The 13372-nt window shown below is 37.7% G+C and overlaps 1 protein-coding gene across 12 annotated transcripts in view; it reads right to left on the bottom strand.

Annotated features, from left to right (window-relative positions):
- The window catches only part of LOC119656231 (sodium/hydrogen exchanger 3), a 187045-nt gene that overhangs the window by 47778 nt on the left and 125895 nt on the right, over window positions 1–13372 (bottom strand). For all 12 annotated transcript variants that reach the window (XM_038062636.1, XM_038062644.1, XM_038062637.1 and 9 more), the window contains exons 4-8: window positions 7872–8109; window positions 7489–7752; window positions 7222–7415; window positions 7038–7158; window positions 6841–6979 (exon numbers count right to left, since the gene is read on the bottom strand). In XM_038062636.1, the coding sequence (XP_037918564.1) occupies window positions 6841–6979; window positions 7038–7158; window positions 7222–7415; window positions 7489–7752; window positions 7872–8109 (956 nt within the window). The remainder of the gene's footprint in view (window positions 1–6840; window positions 6980–7037; window positions 7159–7221; window positions 7416–7488; window positions 7753–7871; window positions 8110–13372) is intronic.

The raw sequence follows: 13372 nt of genomic DNA, 5'->3' as shown, positions 1-13372 counted from the left end.
TGTCAAAAAAGATGGAAGCAATATAGTTCGTTTGCTCGCTCGGAGGTGCTTTTCACTGATGAGAAGAATTTCACTGTTGTGTAATCTCCAGGGTGGCTGCCAATTGCTTAAGAAGGAGCAACAGAGAAAATCCTCGGGTTCATAAATTTTCCAACCTCAGCGATAGTGTGAGTCGATCTGCGCCACTGGGAAGACGCCCCCGGTCATCACCCAAAGAAACATGCAAATCAATGCCCGATGGACCGTTCCATCTGGTCCATCCTGGAAAAAAAAGTACACTGACGCGCTGAAAGTGGCGGTGACATGCGCCTGGGATATTACAGAGGATGAGTGCAAATGACTTCAAAAAAGCCGCAAGTATCCTTCCTTGCGAGCATTTGAGCATTTGTTGTGAATGTTTTTGTTTAGTGTCATAGTTGTTGATATCGTCGACACCATCTTAAACTAACGAATGTAAAAAGTGGCATTTTTCATATTAAATTAATTATATTATTGAATGGAACCCCATGTGTAAATTAGGAAAAATATCCTGCATCTTATAAAAAATTGAAATTCATCAGTTTTTTTGCTCTCCTGAAAACTACACAAAATCACATTCGTTCGTTTAAGATGGTGTGGGCGATATAATAAAAGTTGTTTTTCTTTAAGTTGAATGAATTCATAATGAAAACTGCATATGCAACCTTTAATAAAAAACTCAACTTTGTAGAGTTCTCATTAAGACGGTGTTTTTCAAGTTGTTTAAGCGATAGCACCACTATAAAGGCCTAAAAAAGGTTTTTTTGGATGTTTGTTTTGTGGTGGAAGAAAAGGCCGTAGAGGCATACAAATAGCATACATTTAGGTATATTCCAGTAAATTTTAATAGATATATATATATAACAAGTCGGGAAACCGGAAGCTTGACGCTTCAGGTATAAAAGGTTTTGTGTTTCCCTATGTGAGGAGCATAATGTAGATCTGCATTGGCTTATAGCATTGACCCGAGATATTGAAATCGTTCAGTTCTGGGCAGGTTACTGCCATTGCCAGAACTGAGCGATTTAAATATCTCGAAGGGCAGGTTGCCGACATTGCCAAAACTCAGCGATTTAAATATCTCGAGAGGCAGGTTACTGCCACTGCCAGAACTCAACGATTTAAATCTCTCGAGTCAATGCTATCTGCCAATGGAGAACTGCATAATGAAATTATTTCACACATTAACGCAACCTGGATGAAGTGGCATTCCCCAACTAGTGTTCTTTGTGATCGATGTATCAGCGCACGTCCCAAATCTAAAATTTACTGCAATGTCGTCCGTCTGCCGCTCTCTATAGTTCTGAGTATTGGCCGACTATATAGGTCAATGAACGGCGTCTTGCGGTAATGGGGACGAAGAAGTTGCATTGCACTGGTGGCGTGACACGTTTTGATTAGGTCTGAAATGAGAATATCCGCGATCGAACGGGTTTGCACCGATCGTGGAAAAACTGCAAGAGGGGCGTTTTCGATGGTGTGGTCACGTAATTCACACTAACGAGAATTCAACGACCAGTATTGGTCACAACATCAAAAACAATGGTAAGCAACCAAAAATCCGGCCAAAACAATGGTGGTTTAATATGCTGGATGGGGATTTAAAGGTCTCAAGATTACATCCTGATCAGGCATTTGATAAAATAAAATGACGAAACCGATTACCACAGGCCGACCCCGCTTGTGAACTGATGGCTGAACAAAAAGAAAAAGATGTGAGGAGCGACGAGTGCACGACAGCTCCGTGTAATATAGCTAAAAATTCCATTGCCCTCTATTTTCTAGAAAGTGATTTAAATAAATCATTTGATGGAAAGCCCTGTGTTGATAATGGTCAACTTCATACGCCCCTGTTTATTATCATTATGAGTTTAATATTATTAGCAAATGCCAACAATTTAACCAACATCAAATATAAAAAAGGGCTAGAGAGAACTAGATTCTTCTTGAAAGGAATTTTAATATTTCACTCGAATGTCAATTATTCTCGTTAATTATGACGTCAGCATCTTATTTGTATGACTTAGAATGCTGTTAATTAGCACGAAATTGATAAGTTTGAACTGCTATAACCTTCCCATTAATAGTTGGATTTTCATGTGTATGCATGTGGCTGTCCTCTATGTCGGTGCAAAATTTAGTACACTTAGGATGAACTTAAGGGGAGTTTTTTAGTCTATTTCTAAAAGTTGATAATATACTATTAGTAAATTTTTTGAGCAGATACCGGAATGGGACATCTCTCGAAGATTAGATTTCACATAAGTGTTTTACACAAAACCTTAAAAAGGGCTGCGGATAAATAGATTCTTCATAAATGTGACTTTAATATTCCACGCGAATGTCAATTATTCCGGGTAATTATGACGTCAGCATCCGATTTGCATGGCTTTGGAAGCAGTAAACTCGCGCGAAATTGCTAAGTTTGAACTGTTATAACTTTGGCGTTAATTGCCTGATTTCTATGAAATTTAGCGCATATTCACGAAATATTGTCCTCTATGCTGGTACAGAATCCGGAAGTCCTAGGATGAATTTAAGGGGGGTTTTCAGTAAATTTCTAAAAAGTAGTAATATACTATTAGTAAGTTTATTTGAGCAGATATCGGAATGGGACATATTTTGAGGCCTAGATTTCATCTAGGCGCACCACCCTGATTTTTTTCGGATTTTTGGGTTGGGTAGTTTCCGAAAATGAGTCCTGTCTCACTTCAAATGCGTACATTTTGCCACCTTACTCACGCACTTTGCAATTTATGCCAGAACTAATGTCAGTTTCGGAAAGTACAAATCAGACCTTTCATTTGATACCCTACACACCTATATCCGGTGAAAAAAATTTTTGAATCCCCTCTTTGCATGCCCCCCTTTAAACTCCACCTAAATTTATGCCACTGGCTGTATGCGTGGGATTTCATAGTTCCCATCTGTCCACCAAATTTCGTTCGGATCGGTTCAGCCGTTTTGGAGAAAAATGCGTGTGACAGACAGACAGACAGACAGACATTGAATCGATTTTAATAAGGTTTTGTTTTACACAAAACCTTAAAAATGGCGGAGCTGTATCAATTCTCCTCATGCCTGTCGAATTTGAAATGCTCTGTGGTACGCAGTATGTATAACTAGTCCCAATTTAAAGCTAGAAAAAAAGGCAAAAATTATTTATCTACATCAGAGTATCTAGAGAAAGACGTGCGAAATTTTAGATATATTGATTTTTAAACAATTGGCGAGGGTTTTTCTAATTTGCTTAATTTTCACCAATAAAAAGTGCAATATACTTATACAGAAAATTAGTTTACGTATCAGAAAGAAGTCTGTTCAGAATTAGCTTTCTATGGAAATATACATATGTTAAACCTACTCATATTAATAAAACTCGAAAAATGCTTCTAAGGAGCAATTTGTTTTTCCTTTACTTGACTGAAATATTTATTATTATTTTTATAATGGCGGTGGTTGGCAGACTTTGGGTTCAGATAAAAGAAGATCTGTCACACAGGATGGCTTCATCCGCTGTGATTTCCGCAGCAGTTTTTGTCAGTTATAAGAGAGCTAGAAGATTATAAAATTCGGAATATTATAATCACTTTCTGAAGATAAATAGTTTCTATGATTTGTGAACCCAATAGTATTTCCGTTCAACGTTGCTATCATGAGAAATGACAGCTTCTATTTTACTCGTATCAAACACGTATCAAATCGGTCAAGTTTCTGGGAAATTGAAAATGTTTCTTCGCTTCTCATGGTAGAAAACGTGGAATACCAAAGGATCGACATTTTCGTTCAAAGCGGGCTGATCTCATCGAGCGAGCAATTTGGCATGCGGTTTAGTGTTTGTTACTTTTCAAGTAATCAATCAGGTTTTAATCCTTCAAGCTGATTTACGTTTCGGCAGTCATGGTAACAAGCTATATAGCAAATTCTGACATTTTTACCTGAACGGCAATAAAACGTAAGTTTCTGAAAGATTCCCAGGCCGCAAAAAATGGATTTGCATTGAGCGGAATTCGAACGTTGGACACGTTGAATATTCTGCTGTATCTCTTCTCTTGTGACTTGATTTAAATTTGAATACTGGTGACCCAAAATGCTAACAATTCTAACGTATATTATCAATTAAAAGTTTAAAAAATATTAGCTCACATTGAAATAATTCTCACAATTTAAACCTGACTCCAAAGAAACTGGATTCCGTCGGATGACGGCAACCATTTCTTCCGAAAATCTCCTTTCGGAATTGCCAAAAAAGCTTTCTACGCGTTTTCTTTTGTGGAGTTATTTGTGTAGCAAGGCACGAAACAATATTTCATCATCCTACTTGGCATTTCACGCACGAAATTAATGTTTTATATTTTTATGAGTAACCGCCAGTTCCCGGACTATTGAAGTGTCTTCGCTCGAGTGGTGACGTCACACGACATGGTGCGGGCTTTTCAATCTGTCTGCATTTAGTTGAAATTTAAAGTGCTGTTAATTTTAAAAACATATTTTTTTCAAAAATGGTCTTTGAGAGTTTTGCTAGATTGCACAATAGACGTGATTTCCGTTATTAGTGGAGATAAGGCGGGGTGTCTATTGTCGAAGCCGATGCTTTTGCGATAGTGGACAGTTTTCTGGACGTACTTTCGCCATTTATTTCCCTTATGTTGTTTCTTGTTATTAATTAGTAAAATCTATTTTTGTTAAAATTTACTTTGAGTTAGTTTTATCCTTTTCTGAAATAATTTCAGGAAAGTGGGCTATTCAAATTTGTTTTACATTGAATAAGGTCTCTGTCAGTATTATATTCGGTTTGAAGTACATGATGCGTTTCGAAATAGTATTTTTCGTCTCTCTCATCAAAAGTACCTAAAAATAAACGGAACCCAGGTAGTTATACATCTAGAAGTATCGAAAACATTCATATCCAAACGGATTGCAGATTTCAAACTCAATTTCGATGGTCTTCCTAGAAGACGGTTAAGTATGACAAGGCCATTATCTCTTTGCTCACGAGTCTTCAACGTTATCGTTGCGTAAAGAAAAACACATTATTTAAAAAACAGTAGGTACTTTTGAACACAATCAGGTAAAGATTCCATAATCCCGAATTTTTAACAAGAGTACGACAAGTATTACGACCGAACCTTCACATTCTTCTTCCAGCTCAGAAGTCATTCCGATAGAAAATATTTAGGGATTGATGAAACTTAAGTAAAAATGGAAAATTGTAAAAGCATTTGATATCTGGAAAGAATATTGAAAAGAATATGGGAACCGTTCAATGATGATTGTGAAAAAAAATCTAGCGCAAAACATCTGGCAAATTTGAAATAATAATAAACAAAAACTTGTGTTTTCTTATTCCCATGTCCACGTTACCACTGATAAAGGGAACATGTGTTTCCCGGAATAACGATAAAAAGAAAAAAAATATTAACACTAGCGAATAAGAAAAAACAAGTGTTTTTTTTATTATTTCAAATAGTTAATCGCTGGAAACACCGCATAATTACACTCATTATTGTTGCAGGAAGAAACTGGACACCATGGTGTTGTATGTTCCTTTAATAAAATGTGTAGTTCAAAATAGGATTCCTTTATTTAGCGTAACTTTTGCCATACACATTCTCGTTGAACACACTGCCCCTTTCGTGTACCTAAACTGCGTATAAGAGATTCAGCAAAATTTAAAAAGACAGCCATTTCCGATTGCCGGATTGACTTGTTTCTATGTTTCCCGGGCACAGGAGAAACTGAAATTGATTACCCATGGGATATCTGATAGGGTTAGTTCACTCTGAATAATTAATAAATATATCATTTGTTACATTTTTGGATAGAACTGACATGCGTCGCAAATTAAGGAGGTAACGAGTCAAAAAAGTAAACTTAAAGTGAAACAGGACTTATTTTCGTAAACTACCCAAACCAAATTAATTCCAAATAATGAACAATGTTGCGTCTATGTGAAATCTAAGTCTCAAAATATATCCCCCAGTGCAATATCTACTCAAATAAATTCAATAATAGTATATTATAAAATTTTTGGGATTGACCAGAAAATCCCCATTAATTTCATCCTAACAGCAGCAAATTGTACAGCAGCATAAAGAATAGTACCACAGATAATACTGGAAATTTTCATGGAAATCATGCCATTACTTATAAAGTTCTAAAAAGCCAAATTTAACAATTTCATGTGAATTTACTACATTTTAAGTGAAACAAATGTGATGCTCACGAAATAATTAACGGGGATAGTTGGCATATGGTACCATATTCCTTTTGGTATCCCTTTTAAGGAAACTTCTGCACATTTGCTAAATAATGTTCAATTCTCATTATGAAGCCAGACACTAACGACTAAACATAGCACATACCATACTCTTTAGATCAAAGTAGTTCTATAAATGGTTCTTTAAAAATAGTACACAATTGAATTTTGCACAAAGTATTAGTGGAACTACCATGACTCAAAGTGCCTCGCACAGGGAAACACAAAACTTTTCATACCAGAAGCGGTCAGAATTCGGTTTCCTAACTTGTATATTTACACACATCAAAGGTAATTTCATTAATAGCTTCGAAATGGCAGATTGTGTCTTTCTTGCAAAACACTAACTCGGAAGTAGATACCTTGCAGCTTAGGTACGGAAGTCACCAATACTGTGTCTACCTGCCTACACTATTAAAATCAATCTATATCTTCGTAATGAAATTAAGTCTTCGCAAATATCGATTCAGGATTTTTATGATGTTCAGTATTAATAAAATTGGCATCAGTTGATTTCTAATAGATCACTTAAAAACGACGAAAGAGAAAGAAGTCATACTTACGCCAAAATCCCACTCATATGGAAAATTTCCGCGTTCAAGTAGGCTAAATATGCCATCACGAAAATGAAGATAGGCTCGATAACTCGTACATGGTCGGTGAACCTTGTAACCAGGCCAGTCAAAAATCCCCAAATTACACCTAAAACCATAAACTGTTACAAAATCGAATTTACTTAATTTGCAATAAGCGCCCTTACCAATAATAGTTCCTCCTATAGCGACCACAAAAAACGATGCGACGCCACTAGCCAAATCTGCTACGTTAATATTTTGTATTCCAATTCCATTATAGGACTCCATCATGTGATAAAGGACCACCTACACAAAAGTCCGAAACGAGTCATCTTTTTTGTATGAATCAATAGGTATATGTGTACTTACAGTAACAGCATCATTAAGTAACGATTCGCCGAAGACGACTATATATAACACCTCATCAACATGAATTTCTTCAAAAACAGCCAAAACAGCAACAGGATCGACTGCCGATATTAGCGATGAGAAAAGGAACGAATCTAACAGTGGTATTTCCACTGTAAATAATCCAGTAAGGCCACATGCCCATAGTGAGGCACCTAAACAGAATGAATCAATTCGTAAATATTACATAAGGAGAAGGAAGGACATAAAAAGGGAGAGCACACGTACCAATTGTTGCAATATTAAATATTGTGCCGACCACAGCCATCAAAAGAATTGTTCCTAAATTATCGAAAAATAAACGGTTGGGCATAAAATAGCCGGCATCTAATATTATCGGAGGTAGCATGTAAAAGAAAAACGTATTCGGTGTCAGAGGTGATACTTCAACATCCGATGCAAAATATAATACGACTCCAATTATTGCACCAACTACGATTAAAAGGCATGACTCTGGGAAGATTCTGTGTAATTTCGGTGTCATATGAAAACCTAGATGGTAGCACCAAACAGAAAAAAAATCAATTAGTTCATGCCAGGTATTCATCCATCTTATTTGTTAGGATACCTAATCAAGTTAGACAATTTCATTTTTTGAACAGGTAACTTACCGATTTTAGCGATACTGGCTGACAATATCCATAGTCCGATGATAAATGGTGTTTTGACTCGTTGAAATTCCACCTGAGCAACTGGATATCGTTCGACATGCTGCTCAGTTTCTATTGCCTGATGTGTTATCTCTGAAGTAGAAGTTTGAAACAGCTCAGCCGCACGTTTGTTTTGAGATCCGATAAAATCTAGGCCAGGATACGTTGCAGCTAGATCGGGTGTTAAGATGTGATGTGACTGTGGATGGAAATATGTTTAGCGCAACTAACACTTAAGATTGACAACATCCTTTTAGATAGTGGTTTGTCTTTTATCTGTTTTATTATCAAGTGGTGCAACAATCGAGTTTGGATCTATGCATTGAAGCGTGTTAGAGTTAGGAGGCCGTTAGGGGATAAAGTGGTCAATATCGCGCTCGCCTAGGATTATTACCCTGATATGGTTCAAGTATTCAATCACAGCTGAACCCTCTACTACCAGTGAAATTGAACTGCGACTTGGTTTGCAGTTCATATTTAAGGTTTTGTGTAAAACAAAACCATATTAAAATCGGTTTACTGTCTGTCTGTGTGTCCGTCTGTTCTCTGCCTGTCTGTCAGACGCATTTTTCTCGGAGACGTGGAGAAAAGGTGGAAACTTTGAACGCTTGCGCAAGCAGTAAGTTACATCCTTCTACATCGGTCCCCATACATGTACAAGGGGGGTGGAAATTTTTGTTCACCAAATATAGTCATGTGGTATCAAATGAAAGCTCGTGGTTAGTACTTTCCAAAGCCTAGTTTTGACATTTGCTGGAACGGTGGGGGATGCGGGGGGAGTTGAGAGTGACTATCTCTTTTGCGGACCTATTCTCAGAAACTATTCAACCGAAAAATCTAAAAAAAAATCAAGAGGCTGCCACTATATGGGGCCTAGGCTCCGAAATACCCTCCATACCGATCTCTGTTCAAATAAAGTTAATAACACTATACTGCCATGTGAAAAGTTTCGATTTTCATGCTTTTTATCAATTTCCGGAAAGTTTTTGTCAGCGTTAAAGTATCTGGAATAATTTAAGCAGGAAATGCTTTCGGAAGAAGCTAACCGCTATCATCCACCAGGGTTGTATTTTGTGATTTATATTTTTTCGTGTAATGCCTGTAATGAAGGATCCTTCCTCAAACGTCTCGAAAACGTTGGTTTTCTCATCGATTCGTGGACCATGGATAAAGTGCTCTGGTTTTGAAGAGTAAGAGCAGATTTGGGTTGAAATACCAACAAAACGAAGTTCCCCAGTCTGGCTGATTACCGCACTTTTTTTAACTGCGTTAATGGATAAAGCATTGAAGGCGGTAATCAATTTGTATATTTAGGAAGCGTTGTTTGTGACGATAAATCAGGCAGAAGGAAAAGAAGGTATAATTTGACTTCATTCTTAGTGAGTACTAAGTCATTATAAACATTAATCAATAAACTATAATCTAAAAGTGAAAAAGTTTAATTTAATTACTTTGATTTTTGGATTAATTCAAATATTTACCGTTACCGTAACCGTTCATAATATAGGCATCAAACCAGCTGCTTGAAATTTCATTTAAGTGGCAGCTCTCATGGGACATAACAGTCCGAAATACTTGTGGATCATCACCACAGTAGCTTATATACATACATACATATATGATTAACGCTCTGGATTGCTCAGTTTTTAGAACGCTAGGCTGTCATAGCGGAAGGTCGCGGTTTGAAATCCCATTGGTGGCAGTGGAATTTGAATCGTGACTGGATGTCGGACACTGGTCGACTTAGCTGTCAATGAGTAGCTGAGTCAAAACAGAGTAATAATCACGGGCGAGCGCAATGCTGACCACATTGCCTCCTACAGTGTACCCATTATAGTGTACCGTTACGATCTTGAATGAAGTATTCTAACACACTTTAAGGCCCTGATCCGCGTTAGGTATTTCATAAATATTACTTGGAATATTAGCAGACATATGTGAGATTTTACCGTATATTAGAATAAACTTCGCGCTCAATCTATATTATTAACAAATATTCAAAATTTTATGGTTAATTCTATCGATAAAGTTAGAGTTTGTAAACGTATTGATACTTTATTAGCCCACTACATCGAAGAACAATTCAAAAGTGAAGAATATTTTAAACACGATAAATTTACGGAGGGAGAATTAGCCCAGTCCGAAAAAAAATAATATTAAGAGAGCTTAACAAAATGGAGACAGCAACTACAAATATTCCACTCTAAGGAGAAGGTCCTTTTAATAATGAAAATCTAATCTATGTGCAACTGGCAATTCAACCATCCCCAAAAACGCACCTACTTTTGATGACAGGCAGAGTGAGTGGGATACTTTCAAGGAAATATTCATTGTACTGGTAATCAATAATAATAGAATTCCTGAAGATCAAAAGCTGCAGTATTTGAATCTTATTACCCTGATATGGTTCAAGTATTCAATCACAGCTGAACCGTCTACTACCAGGGAAATTGAACTGCAACCTTGATTTGCAGTCCATATTTAAGGTTTTGTGTAAAATAAAACCTTATTAAAACCGGTTTACTGTCTGTCTGTCGGGCAGTATTTGCTTAGTAATGTTAAAAGCCCGGCCAAAGCAGCCCTCAAGGGGAAACCTATGAAGACTGTTAACTTTAAAGTGGTTTGGGAAAAATGACTTCCACCTAAGATGTAAATAAGCGTCGATTAAATGCGTATGAAGAACATTAAATTAATTTGCCTCCTTTCTTGAATAAATATGCAGATCGGCTTAGTAGTCTCGTAGATAGAGCGGAAGAATCATTTTAAGGTCTCGTTAAGTCATAGTCTCCCGTTGAACACTATGACATTTAGTTTATACATTCGGTAGCCAGAAGGATCCCGATACAAGAGCGGGTTGGACTTTTCTCTACCTGCTGAATTTTTAAGAGCAGAGAGTCCTTATTTTAGCCTTTTCTCTGGTTGTACAAAATAAATTTGAAGCTGCGAATCATAAAAAATAAAGAATAATAACAGTAGCGCGAATGCAGGTAGAGCAATTAATTCGCATTTCATTCAAGCCTCTGTGCCTCTGTGTCCGGATAGCTGAGTGGTTAGAGCGCAAGGCTGTCGTAGGGAGGATTGCGGGTCAAATCTCACTGGTGGCAGGTATGGTCTTGAACGAAGTGCTCTAACACACTTCAAGGCCCTGATCCAATATGGATTGTTGCGCCAACGATTATTATTGTTATTTATTCAAGCCTCTAGTAAGCTTAAAGATAAAGGTGAGCAGAGGTTTACTCCCAAATATCTGTGCTGTGCAGAAACTGATTTAATTTAAAATTGTCTCAAGTTTTTAAATACTTCAGATAGATTAACCTTTGTTAAATCTACATGTACGTGTGAAAATTGTTTCATATAACTTCAGCATGTACCACAAACCCATAGGGCTGTAAGGAAGGGGATTGTCACCAAAGGCACAACTTTTTGTTACACAGGGATTTAAAAACACTTATATAATTCTCACATTACATTTCCGGATCTGGACCCATCAGGTAACATCGAAGTGTCGAAGTCACGGCTTCAGCACTCAGACGCATCGCCCTGTGAGTTTTCGAAGCAATCGTTATTGTTAGCAACAGCTCAAATTGTACTTCGAAATAAACACGGAGATAATATGAATGCCAATGCACTCATAGACCAAGGTTCTTTGAGATCGTTTGTTTCACAAAAGATAGTTTCAACTCTAAACGCGGATATCGGTTGTACCGATATTGGCATTAAAGCCTTGGGAAACGTGATAGCAAGACAAATGGCTTCTGCCAATTAACATTGTCCTCTAGTTTAACAGATGGGAATCGATAAAAAGCCTAGAAAAAATTCTTGCAAAAGTACTTAGATTTGAATCACATGGAAGGAGTTTCCAGTAACGAAATTAATAAAATAGATGTATACTACATTCCATATCACACAGTTTTTCATAATGAAAAAATAAGGGTAGTCTTCAATTGCAACGCTTGCACATAATGATCTTTCTTTAAATTCAGTTTTTCACATAAACCAAGAGCTTCAACAAGATATTGCAAGCCTGAAAATAGGGTGTACGCGTGTACCTCAAATGGTTGAGCTCTTTCAAGAATTATTTTATGTAGATGATTTTTTGGACGGAGCTGACCTTCCTAACGAGACAATATAGACTGGCGATAAATTAATCGCAATCTTAAAACCAGCAAAGATGGAGCTAGGCAAATGGTGAGCTGACAAGAAAAATTTGGTTGCAGACCTAGTCAATGTCGAACAGAATGATAAAAACTATAACTTTCCAAGAAGTAACCAGTACTCTTGAGTTAAAGTGGTGTCCCGTCACTGATGCTTTCTCGTTTCAAATAGGTCAGTTTTATCCGTTTTCCGATAACTCGCAACTCAAAGCTGGTTCTTTTTGATTCGTAAGAACTGTTTGACGTTTTAGGTTGGATTGCACCGGTTCTTCTTCTATTCAGGATAATTTTTCAACATTTGTAGTTAGTTGGAGTATACTCTGTATTCGATGACTCGATAATATTATTATATGAAGATGGCTTGGGCACTTGGGAACGCCGCCACTTCTCAGCTTTGACATTCAGACATATAGGGGGCCAATATAGACTCGGATCACTATCTCGTTGCCATGGTGTTCCGAGCTCGAATAACAACACCATCTACAATCCTCTTTGACAATCAGATGAGAGTTAACACTGAAGCCATCCACAACACCTATAAGTGGAAAATGGATGCCGCAATAACCGCGGTCAACAGAGATCCTGGAGACGAAGCATCAACAAATGATATTCATAAACACCTGAAGAACGTTATCATAAATAGGGCCACAAACATACTTGGTCCCAGTGGCAAAAGAAGTCGGAATGGCTGGTTCGAAGATGAATGTTATCTAGCAACGGAACGGAAGAATGTCCCATACCGAGTAATGTTGCATTCTCAAAGGACGCGGGCACGCGCAGAGACTTATCACGAACTGCGGCGAGCGGAGGAGCGACTTCACAGACGGAAAAAGGAACCTGGGAAAACCAACAAGTCTATGAAAGCGACAAGTACAGGGAGCAACCGTACCAGGTGCGGAAGTTCTACCGACAGGTCAGCAGGATGAAGCCATACACACCTCCTGCTGAGACAGAGAGGGAAATCTGATTTCTGAGAAAATGGGCATATTGGAGCGATGGGTTCTATACTTTGATGAACTACTAAGCAATCAGACCACCGGCGAGTTGGAGGTCGCGCCAACTGAAGACGACGGACAAGTACTGTCAACGCCAATTACAGCCGAATTGGTTAAATATGGAGGCGACCAATTGCACCAAGTGGTTTATCAATTTGTGCTCAAGGTGTGGGACAGCGAATCAATGCCTGACGACAGGCAAAGAGGCATTATCTGTCCCATACGTAAAGATGGGGAGATCACGCAGTGCAGCAATTGTAGAGGTATCACGTTGCTGAGTAACATCTATATAGTAAGATATTCTCAGCTGTCT

Source organism: Hermetia illucens, chromosome 4 (genome assembly GCF_905115235.1).
Source record: "Hermetia illucens chromosome 4, iHerIll2.2.curated.20191125, whole genome shotgun sequence".
Taxonomy (NCBI): domain Eukaryota; kingdom Metazoa; phylum Arthropoda; class Insecta; order Diptera; family Stratiomyidae; genus Hermetia; species Hermetia illucens.
The sequence above is the reverse complement of the archived record's forward strand: the minus strand, read 5'-3'. Positions and strand labels throughout refer to the sequence as shown.